General features: G+C 36.0%; 1 protein-coding gene across 3 annotated transcripts; it reads right to left on the bottom strand.

Annotated features, from left to right (window-relative positions):
* Nucleotides 1-1,901: 1,901 nt before the first annotated feature.
* LOC128987501 (T-complex protein 11-like protein 1) lies at nt 1,902-25,031 on the bottom strand. 3 transcript variants are annotated; one of them, XM_054408381.1, is made up of 10 exons: nt 24,833-25,031; nt 22,708-22,847; nt 20,830-21,006; nt 16,099-16,219; nt 15,072-15,185; nt 14,397-14,516; nt 13,009-13,275; nt 12,320-12,501; nt 11,081-11,235; nt 1,902-3,147 (listed from the first exon to the last, which is right to left on the bottom strand). In XM_054408381.1, the coding sequence occupies exons 2-10, from the start codon at nt 22,824-22,826 to the stop codon at nt 2,936-2,938; spliced, it is 1,467 nt and encodes a 488-aa protein (XP_054264356.1). In that variant the 5' UTR covers nt 22,827-22,847; nt 24,833-25,031; the 3' UTR covers nt 1,902-2,935. The 3 variants fall into 3 exon arrangements, with proteins under 3 accessions (XP_054264356.1, XP_054264355.1, XP_054264357.1); XM_054408380.1 differs by having other exon boundaries at nt 24,858-25,031; XM_054408382.1 differs by having other exon boundaries at nt 24,943-24,986.
* Between the last annotated feature and the right edge of the window lie 466 nt (nt 25,032-25,497).

Below are 25,497 nucleotides of genomic sequence, written 5' to 3'. Positions count from 1 at the left end.
TTGTGGTAGTGATGTGTCGGTTCCATTTTTTTACGGTTAGGTTCTTGGCCAAATCTGTGGTATTGTTAAATTCACAACTGTTCTTGGGGATGTTGCTAGCTTTGTCAAAATTTCCAACATCATCTAGATTTAATGTAACAGCACTTCTACATCAGGCAAAGTTTATAGCGTAATTTAACACTAGACCTTACACCAAGACTTCATTAAAACCCTCAATTCGGTGCTGCCGTGTGGAACTGTTCAACTGCTGAGTAGACCTAAGAGTCCCTCCAACAATTATTTATTATTTTATGGTTGTCTCATCTATCTGGAGAAATTTGTTAACCAAGAAAAGACTGGTGTATTATTCACTAACAACTTCTGGTACTTCTTGTTTCTCATGGAGGATTCTTTCAAATTTTTTACATAAAAGATTTTATAAATTTGTCTAGACCTTCGAAATGAAAATACTTTGTCACCAATTGTCCATGTCGGTGCAATAACACATACCTCATGCATGCATGCAAAGTATGATTTATATAAAATATACAAAAGTATATTTTGGAATTCTTAAGTATGGATAATTTATATTTCATAAAATTCCTGGGAATCAGTATTAAGGCTATCAGACCAGAAAAAGTGATTTGGATGTAAAAGGAGTTTGGAAGATGGGTTATTGTAGAAGCTACTTAATAAAAACTCTTGACATATAAAATATTAATGAAATATATTTGTTATCTATTCAAAGTATAAATCCTGTGCAAGGCTTGTTATGTTAAAAAAATATATTCAATGAATTTAATAAGTTATTTATGTTTTACGTCTTTTAAAGACACAATCACAAATCCCAACATTAAGGGAGGACTAGATTACAACAAAACATTGTGATTCACACAAACTAATACATTCAAATAATCCTTATATTAAAGAAGTAATATTATGGATACTTTTATAATACAAATAGAAATAATAAATATTTTGTGCAGCTAAGGGGACAAACAAATCTTATAATTTATTTTTTATTCACTTGAATCAAAACATTTTAAAGTTTTTTAACTTTGCTTAATACGTTTTGTATAAAATTATTCTACATTACATGTACTATATTTCTAGTTAACCAAATTTACAAAGGAGATAAAAATAGTATAAAGTGACTTTTTGACACAAGCTCTAGTTTTCCGAGGTGATGTACAGGTCAGAAAATGAGCAAGAGTTGAAAATTCCATTTTGGCCTATGTGAAAAACTACATTTTTCAGACTGTACCATTATCTAAGCTAACTATAGACCATTCACAAAAATTAAGCCGGTTTAAGGAGGGAAGGTTCCTGGGGTTCCCCACCACTTTTTTAGCTTAATGTATGTATCAGCTGTCGGCTGTTATTTCAATCTTAGGGTGAGGTGGAGGGGATGAAATTGCTTTCCCTCAAACCACATAAATTTTGTGAATGAGTTTAATTGACAAAACTTACATGTTGTAGTTGTACATTGTTTACATTTATAAATTGACTTACAAAATGGTTAACTTCTTGCTTTGCAATAAGATCATTAGTCTTTTTGGGGAATTGTTAGTATAAAATGATGATCCAAGTACAATCAAATTAAAATATTGCACACTTGCTTCATTACATACTCAATAGTTAAAAGAAAATTTAAATCCACTTTACTCAGGATCAGGATTTATGTTGTTACTAAACAATACTTGTAGCTAACGTAAAAACTAAATAATAATAACAAAACTTGTTCCTATAAGCCCTTTTCTAAAAATAGCAAACTTAACTTAAAATGACAGTTCAACTTTTTAGCTACACACCGTTGTGTAGATTATTTTACGTATTACCGTACATAATTGTAATAGAGTGCACATGTAATCTCTAAAAGTAACACATTTGACAATCAATATTGTAATCAATATTGTAAATAACACTAGAGTTATACCATTTTTAACTGCCCTTCCCACATAATTTTCCATAAATTAATTTACTATCCGAGGTAAAATAATTAGACAACAAAAATAATATTCAAACTAATTGCAAAAGTGGAGGTTCAGATTTTAAATTATTTGGATAATCAAAACAAAATAAAATGCTTAAATAATAATAAAAATATAATAAATGATTAACAAATTAATAAAAAAAAAATTCTAGACAAAGAAATTTAAATACACGGTTAGACAAAATTAGCTTCAGAAAAAAATTTGACATTGTTCTCGCTAGAGAACTTGCATTCAAGAATCTTTCCGTCTTAAAATGTTATTTGGTTAGGATAGGAATAAAATGTAACATACACCTAGTAATTAATTATAAAATAAATGCTATAGCTTATCTAAATAAGTTATCAATAGATTAAAAAACTGAGTGGTTCACTGCCAGTCTTCTTCATACTATTAAAAACAAAAAAATAAACATGACAGTTCAAAATATTATTTCGTAAAAATAGTCATAGCTGCAAAAAGAATCATCATGCTCCTTTATCTTGATTTCTGGATGTAATATTATTATTAAGTGGTTAAATTTATTTGATCTCTGGTAATTGATCACCACCAGCATTTTTGTCGAGTAATTGAAAGCTGGACAAGAGTAATAAAATGTTATTTTCATAGTAGAACTCTTGATTTTCAGAATTAGTTTGAAATTGGCCTCATTAATATGTAGGTATCTATGAATTGTGTCTAGCAAACTATATTAAACTCTGGAATTATAGACAGCTAATTTTCAATATAACTTTGCATGTACATCTTTATCCTAGACTTAATTTCTTGTTTATTCAAGTAGCAGACATTGGTTGATGTTTTTTTCTTACGTTGAATACAAGTGTCCGTCACTATATAAAAATTGATAGATTGGCAGGGTTTCATTTCACAGGTTAGGTAATTTTATAAGAATGCTTAACTTATTAGTCGAGAGTTCTACTATGAATTTGTTAAGCTGAAGTTAGTAAAACTTAAATTAATTAGTATTAAGTATCTGAAACTACTTGTTCGGGATGAGATTCAAGAATCTCTGTGTAGTATTCACCAAAGACCTTGCGGTTGTGTGACACAAGGCGATGAAACCTCGCAGCCAAAGCAGAGATCTCTTTGGTGAAAGTTGTCAACCCTGCGGGGATCTGCAACTGCGTAGGCACAACCGATGTGATCATCTTGTGTAGGAACTCTTTGATCCTGGAAACTATCAACAACTTGTGTCAGATAAATTTAAACGGTTGTATCCAACTTGCAATCAGTCCTATTTGCGATCACCCCAAAAATTTAATGAGGTACCTGAATAATATTTTTTTAATTTGGCAATCATATATTTGAAATCGTATCCCTAGAACAAGTAAACCAGATGTATAATGCATTACAAGCGAGCCAGGTAGACAAAGTACAGGTATGGACTAAGAAACCTTGTATGTACCCTAACCTAACCAAGCCTAGGAATAAGTAATGGAGAGCAGAACTTCGGGCCCTGAGGTCCCTGGTTCAAATCCCGCCAGTCACCAATGGATTTGGACCATTCCCTGTCAAAAAACATAAAAAATTCAATGGTGGTGGGAAACCAACCTTAAATCTGTAACAACCTTGGAAATTATTACAAAATGACAAACCCCAATTTCTTGATGCATTAAAATTAGGGGTGTGCGAATAGTGATTTTCAACCTCGAGCCGAGCCGAGCCGAGCTTTTTAAAAAATATTCGAGCTCGAGCTTTTTCGAGCCGAGCTTTTCCTAGCGTCACCTTATCTAAATTAACTTTTTGTTTTAAGAAAGTGCATAATAATAATAATGTTCAGTCAATTTTTAAATAAACACAATGTTATTTTAATATGTTTAAAAACATTGAGAATTGTCAAGACATCAAATAGTAGATAATCTAGATAAGAACTGAACTGAACTAAATTAAGATGCAAGAAATAAAAGGATATCGATTGAAGGCCTGACGAGATATGCAGTGCAGACTGAGACAATCAGATTGTCTTTCATAACAGAACAGCAACGCGACCTTGAATGACCGACAAAACAACTAGCAAGTCGATTACATATGTATATTGTAACTACTATGAATATTTAATTCTATTTTGTTAAATAAATAGAAAATAAATTTAAAAACACGTGATTATTCTTGTTGTTTTCCATGCACAAAATATTTTTGTTTTATGAATCGTATTAATAAAAAAAGAACAAAGTTGGTTTGGATCCAAAAAGGTGGAGAGACAAGTAAAAAGTAAACTTATATATTAAAAAAAATATAATTGACATATAGAGGAAATAGACCAAAACACTAAAATTAATAGAATAACACACAAAGTAAACAAGAAATGAAATAAAGAACACGATGATTTAACACTGTCACTCAATTTTGTTATCTAGAAGGGTCGGCGAACTAATCAATAAATAGCCAAAACCAGTTTCCTCCCCTTCACACAGTCTCACCGCCCCCCTCCTCCCCTTAAGCCGGGAGGCCCAACACTTTGTCCTTGAAACACCCTTGCGTCTGAAACAATAAACCCTTACACCCTCGCTGCTGTTTTGACAACAGGTTTATGAATGTGATCACTATTTTTCATTTTCCAGAATTAACTATAAATTATTATTATTTGCAAGTTACAAATAGGAAACTACATCACATTATGGTATTCCAATGACCCATGTATTATCAAAAATTAATAATTCATTACCTATTTTGATAATAAAAAGCATTCATTACAGCACGCACCACTTATTGATATATATATATAATCATCAAAGTAACTGTTACTTTATACAAAATAAAATAGGTACAAATTTGTGTGGCCAGTCAAACTTTATAAACAAACATTTTATTCTATAAAATACAGATGGTAAATAGGGGTTGGTTTAAAGGAAATAAAATACAAAACAGATTAATTCATTATTTTGATAAACATTAGAAAGGTGTTTTACCCCGGAAAACATATGTTTAAGTACTTTAATCTTACTAACTTAAATTAACGAACTCGAACTAATAGATCAGAACAGATTAACCCGTCTAGTCGTACCTGGATCTCAGCTCGAACTGAAGCCTCGTCTTGCTCTCGTAGGGGAGGGGGCTTATCTCCAAACCCAGGTTCCAAAGGTCACTAATTGTCCTTCTACTCTACATTGTTCAAATAATAACTTAGGCTAATTCTCTTCTTATTTACAACATCTCCTCCCAACCAAATAAAATTCCTTTTTAAACTATGTACACAAAAATTGGGGGAGATATATCTTCTTGCGTCTTCTTACATCTCCAATCTCCGAGGCGCTCTAATGGTCCTGTTAGAGCGACGGAGTGTGGCTGGGCTTCCTTGATTTGTGCCGTTGGGCGATACTATTGGTTTTGCCATAGGTGATGTGCGGGTTCCTTGATTTGGTGATTTTGGTTTCGCTGGTGACCCTTGCTGTTTGGCTGGCGATATTCGATGTTCCGCCGGGCTCTGGTAAAGTTCTCTCGGAAATTGTACCAAGATATCACTATCGCTGTCACCATCTTCCCCCTCCGAAAGATTTACCCTCAGATGGTCTGCATGAACAAATCTACTTCGGTTGTCGACTTTGACCAAATATGTTACTGGACTTATTACTTTGGTGATAACGCCAGGCTGCCAATTGATCTTCTCGTTACGTACTGTTTTTACGTAAACCTTGTCTTGAAGTGTGAATGTTCGTTGCTTTCCACGATGAGCATTGGCACTCTTGACAATACTTTCTTGCTTGTTAAGCATTTGGTCTGCTAAATGAGGTTTCAGCAAGCTAAGTTGAGTTCTGGGCTTGAATTTAAACACAGCCTCTGAAGGGGTCACATTGGTTATGGTGTGTGGGGTATTCCTGTATGAGAACAAAAATGAGTCTATTCGATGCTGAAGCGACCGGGATTGGTTGTATTTCGCATCATGCAGCAATTGCCTGTGAAGAGCATGTTTCACTGTCTGGACTGCTCTCTCGGCGAGTCCATTTGAGGCTGGGTGATAAGGCGGAGACAAGACATGATGGATTCCATTAGAACTTAAAAATTCATTAAATTCTTGGGATGTAAATTGGGGACCACCATCAGTTACAATAGTAGTTGGTAAGCCAAACGTTGCAAAACAATGCCTCAGTTTTTCTATGGTTTGCCTAGCTGTTGTAGTTGGCATGTAAAAGACTTCAATCCATTTGGAGTGACCATCAACCAAGATTAGGAACTCCTTTCCTTCGAATGAGGCAAAGTCGAGATGTAGTCTCTGCCAGTTGTGTTTGGGCCACGCCCAGGGTTGTAGTGGGGCCAGAGGAGCAGACTTGCGAGTGCTTTGACAAACTGAACAACTCTTGACCATGTTCTCGATCTCCGAGTCCATTCCAGGCCAGAAAACAAAGCTACGGGCTAAAGATTTCATCCTAGACTCTCCCGGGTGCTCAGAGTGAAGTAAAATCAAGATTTCTTTACGATGGGTGGGTGGTATCACCACTCTGCTTCCCCACAATAGGCAACCTTTTTCCACAGACAGCTGAGAACTTTTATTGGCGTATGGCTTTACGGTTTCATCATTTACTAAATTAGGCCAACCGTTAGAAGTAAAATCCAATACTTTCGACAAAACTGGGTCAAATTTAGTTGCTGTTGCAATTTCTTTGGAAGTGATTGGTAGTCGGTATGAAGCTGAAAAGAATGAAATTTCACCTTCCTCCTCAGATGTCTCACATGGCAGCCGCGACAGTGCATCGGCATTCGAAATTTCTTCCCCTCTTTTGTAGCGAATATTGTAGTCGTAAGCCGCAAGTGTTAGAGCCCATCGTTGTATCCGTGCTGCAGCCAGAGTCGGTATCCCTTTTGTTGGACCTAAGAGAAAAGTGAGTGGCCTATGATCAGTCACAAGGGTGAATTTTCTACCATACAAGAAGTTGTGGAATTTCTTCACTGCGAAGATGATAGCCAGTGCTTCCTTCTCAATTTGGCTATACTTAACCTCACACTTGGATAAGGCTCTTGACGCAAATGCGATTGGTCGTTCTGCCCCATCAGGTAGGTTATGAGCAATCACACATCCAATTCCGTAGCTGGAACTGTCAGAGGTTACAATAATGTCCAGTTCGGGGTTGTAAGGCATTAGAACGTTGTCCTTAACGAGTAGATTCTTGCACTGCAAAAATGTAGCTTCACATTCTTTGCACCAATTCCACGGTACATCCTTATTCAATAGCCTATATAAAGGATGGAGCAAAGTTGACAGGTTTGGCAAAAATTTGCCATAGAAATTGACTAAGCCTAGGAAAGATCGCAGCTGCGTAACATTTTCAGGCTTCGGAGCGTTTGCAATAGCCTTCGTAAGGTCATCCGATTGATGAATTCCCTTTTCATCAATTCGATACCCAAGAAATTTCAGACTTTTCTGAAAGAATTCACTCTTTGACGTGTTAATTTGAACGCCATATTGACACAAGCGTTTCAACACCGCATCTACCTTAGTACACATGTCTTGTGTATTTATACTGTAAATCAAAATATCGTCCAGGTAACATACTGTACCCTCTAACCCAAACAAAATTTTGTCCATTGTAGCTTGGAATAGCGCCCCAGCGCTCGTAATACCATATGGAAGTCGAGCATATCGATAAAGACCCTTATGAGTATTAATAGTTAGAAGTTCCTGTGAGCTTTGGCTAACTTTTAGTTGACTATAAGCAGCCGTCAGATCTAACTTAGAGAAACACTTGGATCCTGATATTTTTGCAAAAATGTCTTCAGGGTTAGGGAGAGGGTAGTGGTCGGTTCTTAACCAGGGGTTGACAGTAGATTTAAAGTCGCCACATAGGCGCACTCCTCCATTATTTTTCGGAACTACTACTATTGGAGAGCTCCAATCTGACTGAGTAACTGGGAAAATTACACCATTTTTCATTAAATTGTCTAATTCATTTTCAACTGCGTTGCGCAGAGCATACGGGACATTTCGGGCTTTACAGAAAACCGGCCTAGCCCCTTCTTTTAAAACTAAATCCACAGAAATATCTTTAATTTCTCCAATAGTGTTCTCAAAAACAGAAGCATATTTCTTCTTCAATTCATTAACTAGGCCTAAGTCAGAAGTTAGAACGGTCTTACCGTTAAGCTGATGCACATTCGTCTCTGCGCTGGCAGCAACCTGATCACTAGGTCCCATTGAACTCCAATCCAGTTTAAGCTTTTCTAGCCAATTACGTCCCAGTAGCGATGGCTGGCGCGCTCCGGCGCTCTCGATGACGACAATCGGTAGATGTTGGCTGTCTCCTGTGTTGGTGCTAATATTAGCCTGAAACTTCCCAAGAACATTTATATCTTCTCCAGTGTAGGTTTTCAACTTTATATGACACTCTTCCAGTTTAGTTTCCTTTTTATAAAAATTTTCAAAATAAATATTATCAGGCATAACTGTAACTACAGCCCCAGTATCCACAACCATCTCAATCGGGACCTTATCTATCATAACAGTTGTCACAAAACTATTTACCTTAGATTGTGACTGGTTAGCATAGGCTATTGTATGAAGGCCTAATTCATAATCCAAGTCTGGCTGGCCAGCGGGTGATTCATCTTCCTCGCTGCCAGATTCACATATATTTACACGGCCCATAGGCCTACTATGAAATTTATTACTAGGCTTACCATATTTGTTGTTAGGCCTAGAAGGCTTACTTGATTGACACATATTAGAAAGATGACCCTTTCTCTGAGAATTGAAACAAGTGAATTCAACATAAGGACAGTTTTTGGAGTCATGTGTTTTACCGCAACGGTAACATTTTTGCTGAAACATACCCTTAGGCCTAGGCTTAAATGCACCCTGCCCCTTCCGATTAATGCCTGGGGTAGGCTTAACAAAATTGATTTCACCTACATTTCTTTCAGGGTGGAGAGATCTAACATTTCGATCTGCATTTTCAATAACCAATGCAATATCCATTGCCTTAGAGAAGGTTAGGGAATCCCCCTCTGCCAAAAGTTTACTTTGGATAGCTGCCGATTTTAGGCCGCAAAGAAACCTATCTCTGAGTGCCTCATCAAGAAATTTATCAAACTTACAAGAAGCAGCAAGTTTCTTTAACTGCATACAATAGTCTGATATTGACTCTCCCTCCTTTTGTGACCTTTTATTGAACAGAAATCGCTCATAAGTCGTGTTAATCTTAGGCAGGAAATGTGACTCCAAAACATCCATTGCCCCCTTAAACTCTACCTCACCTACCTTCTTTGGATGAAGTAGGTCTTTAAGCGTAGTATAGAGCCTAGGCCCCATGATTGATATGAAATATGACAATTTCTCCTCATCTTTTATTTTATTAATCGTGAAAAAATTGCTTAGCCTTTCCGAATAATTTTCAAAGGTCTCCAGTTCTTCATTAAACTCACTGACTTTACCTATCAGTTGTTTACTCATTGTAGAAACAACTATCTGCACACTTTAAACTGATTTTAAACTCAAAAATCATTTATCTTCACAATTCCTAAACTTTCCTTCCGTGACATGAAAATGACAAGATTCTTGCAACTTGCAGGTTAAAAACTGTCTTCATGATGAGTCATCACTTGATGGATGACGAACGAAAGCGGGCAAGCGGTCACTGTTACTAGTAACTGCTACATTTGGAACAGTTGCACTCGGTCTGGAACAGGTTTTGGAACCGTGACTGCCGAAATTGGTGACGCTGTAGAACCTATTATTTCGGAACGGTAACTGTTACTTTGGAACTGTTCCCACACACGCTACGCACTTTTCCTGCACGAAATTGCAACTTCTGGCAAAGTGTAAAAACGCACTTTTAAGCTTCAATACTGATAAAAACGCGAACGGATTTCGAAAAAACACCTCGCCGCCACTTGTTTTACCCCGGAAAACATATGTTTAAGTACTTTAATCTTACTAACTTAAATTAACGAACTCGAACTAATAGATCAGAACAGATTAACCCGTCTAGTCGTACCTGGATCTCAGCTCGAACTGAAGCCTCGTCTTGCTCTCGTAGGGGAGGGGGCTTATCTCCAAACCCAGGTTCCAAAGGTCACTAATTGTCCTTCTACTCTACATTGTTCAAATAATAACTTAGGCTAATTCTCTTCTTATTTACAACAAAAGGTTATGGGATTGATTGAACTAAAATAACCGCAGGGAAACTTATAAGTAGAAAAGTCGTCAACCACAATCTGTTTAATCAGTACATTGTTAGAGAGAGACAGCAGAGAGAGAGAATGAAAGGGAGATAGCAGATAGGGGCGTTTGATAAGGAATCTGAAAAAGTAAACAAACAAGGAACAATGACACGACGATACGATACACGTTTACAGCCTTATTGTGTCACCCACTACATTTGCACACGTGACCACTTTTTGTTTCTTCCTTATCTTTCATCCGTCCCAAAATAGAATTCCTGAAATAGTTTGTTGGTATAATCTCCCCTCCTACACAAGGCGCAGTGCTCAGTGCGCACTGTAAGTTGTCACGGCAACCGTGTGTCGTCATAGTGACGGGCCAATCACGCACTCGCACTGCGTTGTATATTAGGATACGAATAGCTGTGTTAGAAAGACAACACGATTGTGGTAGTTTGTCTCTTTCCTATGTCCTCAAAATTACGATCGATAATCATTGCGTCTTGACTGAGCCGAGGTTCGTGCTTATCAAACCTCGGAGCATGAACAACGTAGAATTGTGATAACATTGTTTTCAATTACGACCCAAATTAAGTGTTTTTTTTTTAGTTTTGACTTAGTATTAAAAGCTCGGCTCGAACTTCGAGCTTTTTCAAAATGCCTCGAGCCGAGCCGAATAATGAAAAGCTCGACCAAAAAGCTCGAAGATTCGAGTACTCGCACACCCCTAATTAAAATACACTCTAACAGAATTTTAAATTATTAATTTTATTTTCAATATAACTCGTTTTTAATATTAGACCTAACAAACACAATACTCGCACGTAAATGAAATACATTTGGAATCAAACCCGTTATTTTATAGCTTCAGGAATTAAACAAAAATCATCCAAAATCCAGCAATAATTTATATTTTTTTTCCATTGGTACAATTGTTCTCCCTGAATACTGGTAGTGATAACCAAGCTAACATTATTGCTTATTCTGTTAGAGTTAGTCAACAGGTATTATATACTTACAAACAAGCTGTCGTATCTTATGATCTACGGAGGAGACTTGAAGCAGTTGAGACTCTACTGTCTTCTCTTGATCTGCTGACAGTGCCTGAGGTAAAGCGGTGTTGCTGTCTTTGATGGCTTGAGCACTGACATTCGGTAAAACCGCTTCCAAGTCTCTGCAATCAAAGAGAGAAGTTTCTATAAGAGGGAGTGTGGGCATTGTAAATATTGCTACCAACCAAAACTATAAAAATTGTTGAAAAATTACAAGAAAATTGTTACTCTACTAAGTAGCATAATACAATCTTTCTTTTCTGAGAATTCTTATAATGTGACTGTATGGTCTGGTATTATTGTGCCTTATTTCTTAAATACGAAATTGGCAATACTCTTTAAAAAATGGAATGATGAAAGGATTCATAACTTCTTAGTTCTAAAATAGTTGGCCATATCATATAATTATCACGATGTGTCAATGGCTGTCCCAGGAACATGTCACGTTTTTGAAAAACTTCACACTTTCTGATTTAAAAATAACACTAACAAGGTTTTTGCAGAGAGGGTAAAAATGCTATACTATTCTTGAAGTAAGTCCATAGAGACACATAAAACATCACAAAATTAAAAGTAGAAATTTTCGTGGTCACTGACCACTTTTTCAACCACTGGAGATTGGAGAAATAAATGTAATTTGTTTTCTCCAATCTCAAGTGGTTGAAAAAGTGGTCAGTGACCACGAAAATTTCTACTTTTAATTTTGTGATGTTTTATGTGTCTCTATGGACTTATTTAAAGGTAAGCCTGCTTTCCTGTCAATTTCCTTAATAATTCCTGGCAAATGCCCTATCTTTTTATAAGATATTCTTGAAGTAATATGGTGGGTCTTACTTAAACTTGACCACACCTCTGGAACTAATCGACTTAGTGGGGCTGTGCGCACAGAAAATTACTGTCAGGAGTGTGAAGAGGGTTTAGTCTCAAGTACGTTTTAAAATACGATTCGGTAGGAAAACAAGTTTCGGAAGGACATTATTTTCTGCCGTTATTGACCCTTTCCTCTTTTTTCCTGCGCCAGGCACATGTGCCTTCTTAGGGTTGTTTGACAGTGAGTCAAGTAATGTTGAATTTTCAGAATAATTAGAAACATTAGTGGATGTGGTTCCAGGAAAACCTGCATGATGCTACGTTCTATATGAGTTTTTTAGCCACCCATAAGATAGAGATTCAAATGTTGGCTGAAGACAAGATCTAACAACTTACTTGTTTGAATGCGTGTCCTGCAGTAGAAGTAGCACATGCTCCTTCAAAGACAGTTTAAATGCGGTGTTTGCTTGAAGCTGAGGTACAGCGCTTACCACTAGGAGCAGCACTGTAGCTGCGACTGTGGCTCGTAGAATGTCACTTCGTAACTCTACAAAACGCTTCTGGTCCATCAACAGTGTCTACAATCAAAACCACAGAACTAGTACAGAAGAATTTTTATATCTAGAGACTTCCTTTCCCATCCTTATCGCAGCAACAAAAAAAAACCAAGCCCGTTTGAATCTAGTTTGGTTATGAACCCCACGTTTTCTGTTTGGTAATGTTTTGTTCTGTAATTTTTTGCTAAACGTTCTTGTCCAATTTTTTAAATAAAGACAATTAACTGCACTTGAAATAATCAAACAATTGTTTACAGCTTTGGCCTACTAGCTCAACTAAGTAGTAAACATAGAAAATTGTAAACAACAGATACATAGTGAAAGAGATCGAGGCTCTGAGACTAGTGCTTGCTTCTTTCCATTTGTAAGCCATGGGAAATACGTTTGGCTTCTGAGAGGAGGTCAGATAAACTAAGGACCAGTAAAACCGAGACCGGTTGTCAGGGGTTCCACGGTAGGGGAAACAAATTATGAATGAGTAAATTAACAAACTGGAAGTGTCCATTCTTAAGTTGTGCAGTGTGTTACCTCCGGAAAGGGAATGTCATCGTCCCACGTGAGCAGTTCCAGATAGGCCTGAGCTATGACCTCGCGACGGTCATCCATGGAGGCGAGCGGAGTGGCCGGACTGACTTGTCTCAGTAGCCATGCCTTGGTGGCCTCCAGGCCGTCAGGGTTGACTCTCAGGTACTCCTTGAACTTGGCCTTCTCATAGTCCACACTGTTGGCTGCCACTAGAGGCCGATACATCTCTATGGTGAAGTTGGCCATGTCTAACCTCATCAGTTCCAGAGTCTATGGACAACAATCGTTGTGTAGTTTTATTTGTAGGTTAAAATAAGTTCTGGTCAAATAAGACAGTGAATTACCGTTACATAGACAAGCCAGAGGTGGACATCAGTGATAAGATTAGACGGCTAGTCTTGAAAAAGCAATGTCTTGCATATCAGCCTAAGATGTAACACTTATCTACGGTGTTAAATTAAATATGGCATTTTCTAAATTTAATTCAATTAAATTTATTTTAGCTTCTAGTATCAAGTTAAAAAAACTATTTTATGTGTATTCCAATCACCTTTTGATGTATTTTGTTTTTTCCTAGGACGCTTAAGCCCCCCACACACTATCGAACATGCCACCCGACCTGATAACCTGACCTGACGATGGACCCATCATCCAACCTGACGTATGTCGGGTCTTTCCCACACACTGTCAAGCATGTTACCCAACAAGTCAGGTGAAATATTAGTTCTGAGATGGATTTCCAGACGACTGTAGCTGTTTGTGGGGGATTTTTAGCGATGATTTTTAGGAATTTTTAAAGCCTACGGAACGAGGCTCTTAAGTTTTACGAACTTTAAATCACACAATCTGGATACAGTTCCTTGCACTTTTCCATCAGGATATCGTGCCCCTCTATATGTGCATGTTGGCTGCAATAGAGTTTACTTTTGACATCCCACAACACCTTCTGGTCTCAGTAGAGTTCAATAAGTTCTGACCAAAACTGTTTATTATCATTAAATGACATTATGGAAAAATGGGACGGGTATCACGCACAACTCGCTAAATACAAGTCAACTGGCAACTGTGGCTAGTCGGGCGAGCAGTTCGACGGTTTCCCACACACGGTTTAATTTTTAGTAATTTTTAAACTTTCCGAGCGGCATTTGTGTTTCGGGTAGAAACATAAGAGGTTCTTGAACACGTCTAAGCTTATAGAAATCGTAGCAAGATAGTTTTTAGTGATTATAATTTAAAAGAGCATAGGCTAGTTTGAAATACCTTTGGCCAAGTTTTAATATTTGTTTGTTAATAAAAAAATTATTAGTAGCTGGAAGTCTACCTGGCCCAGGCGTACACTTACCTCACTTGACCTTACATTTACTAACAAAAAATAAATAATAGGGGCATACCTCTAAAATGCCTTTGAATACAGCAACAGTGTCAGATTCCTGTTTAAGCTTGTTTATGTTCTCATCTCGAGCTGGAGTACACATCTTGGCCATCAAACTTATAACATAGTTGGCATAGTACTGAAAACATTGTTACAATTTTTGATTAAATTATATACCAATATTAAACACAATATTTATTTTATGGATACCCCTAAGCAAAAGTTAACATATCCCATAACACAGGACATCTTGATCGTTGCCCGCAATCTTGGCAAATAATTCATTTTAGAAAATAAAAATTTAATTTTTGTTCAAAAAAATTGTTATACGGTGCAGCCCCCTTTTGCATGCAGCCAAAAGGGGGAGGTAGGGATTTTACTAAAATCCGCCAAATCCGGTACTGACTACCACTTAGGTTGTTATGGGAGGGGGGGCTGGGTTTGTAGAAGAGTATAAACCAAAACACAAGTATAGGCTTCTGAAATATAGCCTATATTTCACAAGTATATTGTGAAATATAGACTTGTGATGAAAACTGAAACAAATAGGCCTATATCATGCATTTAATGTTTTGCAAAAAGAGGTTTTCAGTTTTTGTTTAAGAAAAAATAGTAGACTCGGTATATTTTTAGATGTATTTCTAGCCCCGATTGTAGCTGTTAGCTTAACAAAAGAAAATGTGAAGTAACAAACCTGAAAATCTAGTGAGCCGTTTTCAACCTGCTGTCTTATCAACTCAATGTCTAGAACTTCTTCGATTTCTTCTTTCAGTTTAGTATTATGTGGTAATAGCAATGATAGCAATGTCTGAAAAATAATATCACAATTGGATTATAACTTTTTCTAAGCATAATATTCTTGGCCATATCCTATCATATTAATTTTACGCTTGCAAGACGGTAGGTGCATTTATGAGCCTACGTAGTTACACCCCCTTTGTCTTACAAGCTATGAATTGTGTTTGGTACCCTGATCAACGGGTGGCGTCGTCCTGTAATCCATCTACTAGGAGGTCACGAATTGTGGATATTTATAGGGATGCACTGTGGATGTGATGCTCCCTGGTGTGGATTAACGTCCGCACTAGTGAGTACTACGACTAACCGCAGTACTATCCTGATAATTAGACCAATTTGTAAATTACAAGGAAAAAAATGTGGTTCGGATTCCACTATAAACTGTAGGTCCCTTAGTTGCCATTAGCAGTATGGGCTATTAATTAACAGCTGTGTCTAAGGAACATGTCGACCTTAGTCACTAACAAGACTACAAGATCGCGCCAATCATCCTACACTCATATTTGGGTTAAAATACGCACATAGTGGCGTCCCCATCTTAAATAATTGATTGATAATTGACCAATGATTAAAAAATATCACAACTAAAAAGTAGGCCTATTCAAGTTTATTTTTCAATACAAAATCATTACAACCCATAGTTTATTGTGGTAAATGCATACAACATTCATTAGTATAGTTTTTTCATAGAGGAATTTTTATGTCCTGTAGAAAACCATCACTACCTACTTAAAAATTTTCAATTATTTCTCCTTCTTAATTAAATGAGGGGAAAACATACAACCTCATATTTATCAAGTTGGAGTAAGTATGAATAACACAACGTTTCAGTAACTTGTCAAAAATAAGAGGTTATGTTCTGTATTCAATATAGACTGATAGATCCTACCATTACCTTCTTGTTTTATTGAGAATCGGCCTACCTCTTTTATTTCTGACAACAGAACCAGTGCTTGTGTATAGTTGGGTGGATCTTCCTGTAGTTGTTGGCTAAGAATGTCCCAGAATGCCTTGAATACTGTATCCTTCACTCGCTTGTGCAAGCTGCAACAATTCATTACAGAAATAATATTTCAAGTGTAATACACATCAACCAGCTTAATTTTGGTGCCTTCTACTCTTATTTGTGTTACGTGAAAGTATGCTCAGATAGCAAACATAAGCCTTTTCCTCAGCTATATTTAAATTTTAAATTAGTAGGCTATTAGTACCTAAACATAATGTAAAATTATTTCAACTTTTTAAGCATTAATTTTTATCTATATTGTGAACAAGACTATTTTTGCTTTAAAATATTAAGTTACCTTCATATGTTTGCTTACATAGATAGATAGATAGATAGATAGATAGATAGATAGATAGATAGATAGATCGATAGATAGATAGATAGATAGATAGATAGATAGATAGATAGATAGATAGATAGATTTATTCGATCATTAAACATTATACATAAAATGCAATAGATCATGTCAATACAGCAAACAAGTACATGCAATCAAGCTACATCAATCAAGGTTTACATGCACAAAAAAATAGGTACTTATAAGCAGTGTTGGGAAGTAGCGCGCTACAAGTAGCGACGCTACAGTAGCGCGCTACTTTTTTGTAGCGTTAGCTGTAGCTACGCTACTTTTAAGATTTTGTAGCTTTAGCTGTAGCTAGCTACATTTTTAAAGTAGTTGTAGCGGAATTTTAGCTACTTTTCTCGCTACATTATCGTTTGAGATAGTGATTTTTATCATAACCTCAACCTTACGTGAAACAACCTCTTTCAAACTGAGGTTTAAAAAAAAATTAGGCCTTACTTTCTTGGCTTCATACAGCTGGTTGCAGCCGTTTCATTCCCTATTACAACGTTGTGTGGACATAGAGGCCATTAAATGAGTGTTATCCACATTTTTGGCTCTCATTTCCTTAATTTACTACTCTATGATTACTACTGTCAGATAAAATAAAATCGCTAGATGCAGACGACGTTACCGGTGACAAGAGAAGCTATTGAATGCTTGCAAGTGATTGACAGGGAAATTAGTAATCAATTTAGTTTCTTTATTATACCGATAGTGTTTCAACTTGGATTTTAATGGAAACCAACACTAAACCTTAAAATAATGAGAAATCTGGTCTATCAACCTTTGCTTCAGCTGTTGATTGTGGTTCATCGTCACAAGCCCTTCCTTGGTTAGATTACGAAGATTTTTCAAAGGTAAGGTTTACTAAATTAACAAAGAGGAAATTACCTGATGTGATTTAAGATATGTATAGACTAATAGTTATTTGTGCAACTAGTGAGAAAAGTGAGCAATTGACTCACTCGAGAGAAATCCTTACTCACGAGCCGTAGGCGAGTGAGGAATGGTTTCTCGAGTGAGGCAATTGTACTTTGAACTCGAGTTGCACATTATACTTTTCCTACAGTTACCATAAAACAAATAAATTTGTGAAGAAACATAACCTATTTTTACACAGAAGTTAACTTTTAACATAACATTTAATTTGAAGTGACCAGGGCCGGATTTAGCATTTTCGCGCCCCTAGGCCCAAATAATTTTTCCGCCCCCTAGTCTGGTCACAGTTTCTTTCCTACAAACCTTTATTAAAAACTATATCATGCTCCTAGGCCTATGTTAATTGCTTGAACACCACTCCTCGTCGGAATTTTATAATTGCAAGTTTTTTGAAGAATTGTCTTGGTTAGCCTTAACAAAATGCCGTCTTAAACACTTTTGTCAATTTTATGCTTTTGGCAAATGCTCACGCTTGTGGGACTGAAACAAAACAATCCAAACCACAGAGCATTCCTGCAAAAAAGCATATCCATTGATTCCGATTTCAGGCCCCAAAACATGAACTCCATAACAGTACGTGATACCATAGATTAAACATACTCCTTTAGTAGATTTGTGATCCTTAGGGATTAGCTGAAAACAATTCTTTTTATTTAAGCTATTTAATGCTTGTTTGTCAAAAATAAAATGATGTAATCATAAACAATAGGTCGTCCCCAGGTTATATTACAAGAAATTAAAACACACAACATAGAACCATAGAACTATCCAAAAAATAATAGAAACAAAATTACGTGAAAAGTAACTTCCAGTGTCACCAACACATATGAACTACACATTAAAAACTATATTTAGAATTAACAATGTGATAAAAAGTCGACTTGAGTTTATGGTTAATCTATGGTAGTACTGCATCCAGGTTATATTTGCAAAGCAAAACAAAGCAATAGTCCCGCCGACCATAATTATCTTTAGGTCTAAGCCAAAAGCAGAAAATGACACTATTAATGGTTTCTTTGGAGGGGATTTAATTTTTCTAAAACCTGTTGCAAACTCAGATAAATATTTTTTCGTTATTGAATTTTAAAGATAAACTTATCATATTTTTAATAGATATTCAACAAAACGTATTATATATTTTAACTTAACCCTGCAGGTAATCTGATCAAAAGATTAGTTAATGATTTTTTTTGTGAGGTGAGGGTGGTAATGGTGTCTAGTACGCATGCGCCCCTAATCACTCCGATCAGTAGCGCCGAGTCAGCATAGTGGCAGTGCAAAGATTACAGTGGCAATACGACCCGTACCGCTCGGGCCAGGGCCGGGGATAGCAGCTGGCTCGGGCGCTTGACAACATCCCTACAGCCTACTCCTGTATAACCAATGTTCGTTACCAATGTTGTAACGAAATTGATGCGTAATGTTGTAACAGTTATATAATTATAATGCTTTATTGGCAAGAGTTCTTTTTTATCAACTCGCAAAATATGTTAAGCTATGGCTATTACTATTAATTTTATTTTTTAGATATAAAAAAATATTTTTCCTCTCGGCCGTGCGCCCTCTGTGAGCTCGCGCCCATAGGCCCGGGCCTACCGGGCCTATTGGGAAATCCGGCCCTGGAAGTGACAAATACAACAGTACAACAGCTCAACAGCTGACCAGCTGATTTACAGCCAGTGCTGCCAACGTATTTCGCGCGCATACGATTTCGCCTGCATGTTACGCGCTCACTATTTGTGCCTTCACGTTGCAAATCTGGAGTGAGACAAAGTAATTAGAGTGAGACAATGTTAACATTGTCTCACTGATGAGCGAATTGGCCACTTTGCTTTCTCAAATCAGTGAGAGAACATGTACATTGTTAGGTAACTGTAGGAAAATGATAATTGTAACGAAAAAATCTCCATATAACATGAAACTTACATTGAAAAAAATAGCATAGTTTGCTCCTGGTACCTAACAGCTCTTGTATAGGACTATTAATTTCTAGGCTATGCTATGGTTTAAGACGAATACCAAGTCCCAAGTTCAATTATTAGGAATATATCTGTTTAGTCCTTGCAAGAACAAGCCTACTATAGCCAACTTGTTACATAGCCAAGTAGGCCTACATGTTATTTTTACTTTACAAATTTCAACATGTTTAAATTAAAAGCCGATTTCAGGATAAGTTACTGGATACTGTTTTCTGTACCAACTAGGTTGAAGCACAATTTGCCCTATGCATAATGACAACAAAGGACGATTTCTTGACATTGAAAAGTGTTATTCATAGTACAAGTAACTTATCACTTAAAAGTTTATAGCAATGTCGTTTTTAACATTAAAAGAAAGGCAATAAACTCCAATTTCAGTAGGCTAGGCTCTGTAACACAAAAAATTATTTTTAAATAATCGTTTTACAGTTTTATTGGTCTTAATTGTTGATATAAGACATCTATGAATGAATCTATATTAAAGAAATAAAATGAGCTTTTAAAATATAGTTTGGTTGTATGTCCTTTGAAGAACTTACTGAAATTTACATTTAAGATGCTTAAAAATAATGCAATATTTAAAAATAAGTACTAAATATGATGGGACACCGAACTATTTGGTTCTGTTGTTGTAATGTTAGGTTTATAATGCCAAAAAATTAAATGTACAATCTAGGAATAATTTGTTTTCCAATTAATGTTAGATACAATACCTACTGACATTTTTTTAATGTTTGTTCAGTAAAAATGTAGTTGCAATTAATTTTACATTTACCTAATGTGCGTGGAATAAAAAGTAACGTCTTTGGAAAATTAGCTAAAATTGTAGCTGTAGCTACATTTCAATGTAGCTGTAGTTGTAGCTAGCTACTTTTGCGGAACTGGAGCTGTAGCTGTAGCTAAGCTACTTTTTTGGAAATGTAGCAGTAGTTGTAGCTAGCTACATTTTAAAAGTAGCTTCCCCAACACTGCTTATAAGATAAATTATGAATAATACAGACAGGCTTACTAAATAATATATGCAATAGTAATTAAGTATAAAAAAGTTAAATCACAGTGGGCGACATACTTGAATAAGTAACTATAGGCCTATTCCAATAGAGCTACTTATGGTAGAATATTTTTTATACCCCCAAACTCCATAATCTTACAGGGTCTGGTCTGAAATGCATGGAATTATCGAGTCTTCAACCTTGCTATAAGATATTTCATTATAAGGATCTCATTACAGATAGCCCATTAGTTTTATTAAAAGGACGATTTTAAAAGACAATACATCTTGCAAATTACAACTAAGACAACTACTTTCAGAAGTAAAAAAAACCCAGGTTTTGTAATTCCTAATAAATTTTCATTCATAAGCATTTAAAGTAGTTAGGCCTACCTATTTTCTGGAGGTTCCCTTTTTCCTAGTTCAAAAGTGCTATCAACAGCAATTTCATGAGCTAGAGCCATATTTGCCATTCCTTTTGCGGCTGATATTATCTCTTCTAAAGAAACAAATTTTGGAGGAGAAGCACTTGTCAATCCAGGAAACAAACTTTCACTTAATGTCCTCTGTCTGCAAACAAATCAGAAAATTAAATAGGCTACTGTAACTATAATACTGTATTACTTACTACTGTATGTACTATATGTATGTTACTATACAGGGTGGCTGAAAAGTAACTTGCACCCCCCCCCCCCCTTAGCTTTTCAACCATTTGAGATATTTGAAATCTGTTTGCGGCAACCTTCTTAGATATGAGGGGCTACAATAATTATGGTCAATTATGAAAATTTTGCCCTTAGGGGTAGCGGGGGTAGGGGATAGCTCAAAATTTTCAAATGACAAGTATAGTCGAGTTTGGTATCATTTTACAGGTCTTGACGAAACATAAACATTGAAATAAAGAAAACCAAAATCGGCTCACTAATAACAAAATGGCGCCCTAAAACGTTTCAAATCCAAATAACCATGAGGGTGGCAAAAAAATTAACTTGCACCCTCTTTAACCTTTTGACTATTTGAGATATTTGAAATCGGTTTGCGACAACTTGTTTGGATATAAAGGGCTACAATAATTATGGTCAGTTTTGAAAATTTTGCCTTTAGGGGTAGCGAGGTAGGGGGTAGCTCAAAATTTTCAAATAGCAAGTGTAGTCGAGTTTGGTATCATTTTGTAGGTATTGACGAAACATAACAATTAACATTAATAAAATAGAAATCGGACCATTATTAACAAAATGGCAGTTCAAATTTACTTTAAATAACCATTGTCTCAATCATTTTTAGCTAACATAACAATTAACATTAATAAAATAGAAATCGGACCATTATTAACAAAATGGCAGTTCAAATTTACTTTAAATACCTAACCATTGTCTCAATCATTTTTAGCTGCCATTTTGTTATTAATGCTCCGATTTCTATTTTCTTTATGTTAATTGTTATGTTTCGTCAAGACCTACAAAATGATACCAAACTCGACTATACTTGCTATTTGAAAATTTTGAGCTAACCCCTACCCCCGCTACCCCCTACCCCCGCTACCCCTAAGGGCAAAATTTTCAAAACTGACCATAATTATTGTAGCCCTTCATATCCAAACAAGTTGCTGCAAACCGATTTCAAATATCTAAAATAGTTAAAAACGTTAAAGAGGGTGTAAGTTAATTTTTTTGCCACCTTCATGGTTATTCGGATTTGAAACGTTTTAGGGCACCATTTCGTTATTAGTGAACCGATTTTGGATTTCTTTATGTCAATGTTTATGTTTCGTCAAGACCTGTAAAATGATACCAAACTCGACTATACTTGTCATTTGAAAATTTTGAGCTACCCCCTACCCCCGCTGGGTAAGGGCAAAATTTTTTCAAAATTGACCATAATTATTGTAGCCCCTCATATCTAAGAAGGTTGCCGCAAACCAATTTCAAATATCTCAAATGGTTGAAAAGTTAAGGGGGGTGCAAGTTACTTTTCAGCCACCCTGTATGTATAAAACTATACTGTACTTGTAAATAAATCTAAGTGATGCTTTTTATATACTTGTTGCATTTTATTTAGGTCGCTTTTTATAATGATATTTCAGTATGCTGGAAGACAATAATGAAATACTAAAACTAACAAGGTCATTACTAGTTTTAGGTATTTTGGCATTCTCAGGTAAAATCCCTTTCAAATCTATAGGTCTTATATACCTTCATTAACGGACAAACTTGTAGTTTTGTTAAAAGATTTAAAATAGGCCTTGTTGAATAAAATGATCTTAAATCTTACCTTTTAGAACCTTGATCTGAACTTTCACTCAAGTTCCGCCCTCGTCCTGAATAAGATGTACCAGGAGCTGTCTCCTTAGAATCATTAGTGCTGCTAGGGGGCGGCTTGTCTGAACTCATTTATAAAGAAAAGCTAGACACCTGTAACAAATTAATAATTACAACTTACGTCAATCAATCCAGTAATATTTATGGAGGACGCACGTTTCGACCTTTAGGTCATCTTCTGCTCCGCTGTTGCACTAGGTTATTCCATACATAGTTGCATTGTTGGTGTAGCAAAAACGAAAAATATTTTAAATTGAGAAACATAGTCTGACGACGTAAACATAAAAACACGACACTGACGAAGACATTTAAATAAAACTATCACCGTGCGAACGGCTGAACGGGCTCGGGAATGCGGCTGTAAAATATTTGACGCGGTTGCTACACCAACAATACAACTAAGTATGGAATAACCTAGTGCAACAGCGGAGCAGAAGATGACCTAAAGGTCAAAACGTGCGTCCTCCATAAATATTACTGGATTGATTGACATAAGTTGTAATTATTAATTTAAACATCAATCCGTTTGCTACAAATCAATCATGATGTAACAAATTAGACAACATTTGAATACCGGTACCGGTACAATAGTTTGATTGTTTTGTAACTTATATTTTCCAAGAGTTTAGTTAATCACATGACTGATTGTAAGCTTATTGGTCTATCTCTATTTTATATCTGCCCAGAAATTTATTTCTATAAGGAATTTTCACAAATAAATATCTAAAGACCATTACAAGTTCTAAAGAAGTGGTTGGGGGAAAATTCTTAAGTTAATTTTTATAGGGCAGGGCGCTATATGACCTTGACAAAAGCGAAGACGTAGGGAGGTTTGTCCGCCTGTCACTCCCGGCCTGACCATGATAACTTATACTTAAGGCTGCGTTCTACCCGTCTGGCGTGGGCAAATGCAAGGGTTTTGGTTCTTACTGTTTGTAGCCCCAATTGTGAACCGATTTAAAAGATCTTGGTGTCATTATTTTTATTAAATATTATTGTAGATGTAGGTCCTGCGCTTTTTAAAATTTTGATATTTTAATAAAGGTTGGTAAAAATTTTAAAATAGGCTACACGTTTTTTATTATAAGTTTCAACACAAACAAATAATTTTTAGAGAAAAAATAACGAACGGGGGATAACGATGTAATCACCCAGATTCAAAGGCTTGCAAGCGTTCTTCATGGTGCTGTTCAGTGCAATGGTATAGGAACATTGGTGTTAAGCAACATCGAACTGAGAAATCTGAGCTGAGGTAGAGCGAAGTTGCCACAATTTGTAAAACTTTGTTGAACAATTTACTCTAAATTATATTAAGTTATGCCTAGAGTTAATGATTGGGTGCCCTCTTAGTCTTTGCTTTTAATATAATATAAGTTAGGGTTACCTAATTAAGTTATTACATTAATTACCTTACCCTATCATGTAATAAACTAAAAATTACCTTATTACCATATCATCATCTTTTACCCAAAAGGGATTGATGGCGTCAATACTTTCAAAATCAAAAATATACATTTAGACAAACTGACATAAATACAAAAACATATATTTACAACATTGGCATACGTGGATAGGCGGATCAGTCAGAAAATTCTAGGAAAATGTCTTCAAAAAATTCTTTTAGGGAATAGTAGGCTCTTGACTTGAGTAGAGGGACCAGCTTCTTTAAGAAAATCTTACGCTCAAGCTGTTTGATAGAGTTTGGCAGCTTGTTATAGATTTGTATTGCTCCCGTGTTGTAACTCTTCTGGGATCTCGGCAGCCTAACCCTGGGCACATCAAGCAACCCGCGCTGCCTAGTTTGGTGGTCATGAACCGCCGAACGAAGTTGAAAGTTGACGCAGTTCTCATGGATCATCAGTGAGCATACGAGGATGTACTGAACCGTGAATATCCCCCTAATCCATGAACTCTACAGTACTGTAATGAATAATGTATACTTCTAAAAAGTATCTATTAACTTTAAATAAATAAGGGATAAAGAACTGAACCTCACTTTGTTTAAACACAAAAAATAAAAACAGTAAATAAAACAACACAATAAAATATTAATACAATGATAACACTATATTTACTACCTGTGATCTTTACTGGATATCTTACTTTTTGTTACCAGACCTATTATGATTGTAGGTTTAACACAACTTCAATATGTACCAAATAAAGAACAGGAATTAGCTACAACAACCTTCATTAGGCCATGAGTGGAGTGTTGACTAATTTTTGTTATTGATAAATTATTCTCAATGCTAACACTGTCCTCTGACAAGACAATAACGTGACAGACAGACAGAACAGACAGCAAAACAAAACAGACAGACCAAGCATTCTTCTTCTTCTTGAATTGAGGGTTGGCAGTAGTGGCAGTACTGTTTTAACATTTAACATTTAGCACTTAGCGGCGATTCATTGAAGTGAAGCATTGAATAAGAATAGTTTAGTTGGGCAACACTTGGAAACAGATTGGTTACAGAGCTCACCTAGGCTTTTTATCAGCAGGTTACACATGAAAACCAGATTCAGAACGATGAGAATGAAAAATTTTGAAGTAAAGTCATTAAATTTTCAAGTAACTAACATAGTATTTTATAACTTTATTTAGCCTCGATGGAGTATGTTTAATCCATGACTTAAGGGAGCACTAAAAATTAGTGTATGAGTTTAGAGAAGCCTGCCGCCAATTCAAACACACTTGAGCTGAATAAAAAGTTCTAATTTTTTATTTTGTTTATTTCGGTTTTGA

This window comes from Macrosteles quadrilineatus, unplaced genomic scaffold (genome assembly GCF_028750875.1).
Source record: "Macrosteles quadrilineatus isolate MER2022 unplaced genomic scaffold, UCM_ALF_1.0 Scaffold_2__2_contigs__length_208266976, whole genome shotgun sequence".
NCBI lineage: Eukaryota > Metazoa > Arthropoda > Insecta > Hemiptera > Cicadellidae > Macrosteles > Macrosteles quadrilineatus.
Note: the sequence above shows the minus strand (reverse complement) of the source record. Positions and strands in the feature narration are given on the sequence as shown.

Excerpts from the sequence above, each read along its gene's own strand:
- LOC128987501 (XM_054408381.1), bottom strand. The coding sequence starts at position 22,826 with ATGAGTTCAGACAAGCCGCCCCCTAGCAGCACTAATGATTCTAAGGAG. Across the intron at positions 13,276-14,396 it reads TATTCAAAGGCATTTTAGAG|ACTCTGGAACTGATGAGGTT; the intron begins GTATGCCCCTAT and ends TGTTGTCCATAG. Across the intron at positions 11,236-12,319 it reads CAGGACACGCATTCAAACAA|AGACTTGGAAGCGGTTTTAC; the intron begins GTAAGTTGTTAG and ends CTTTGATTGCAG.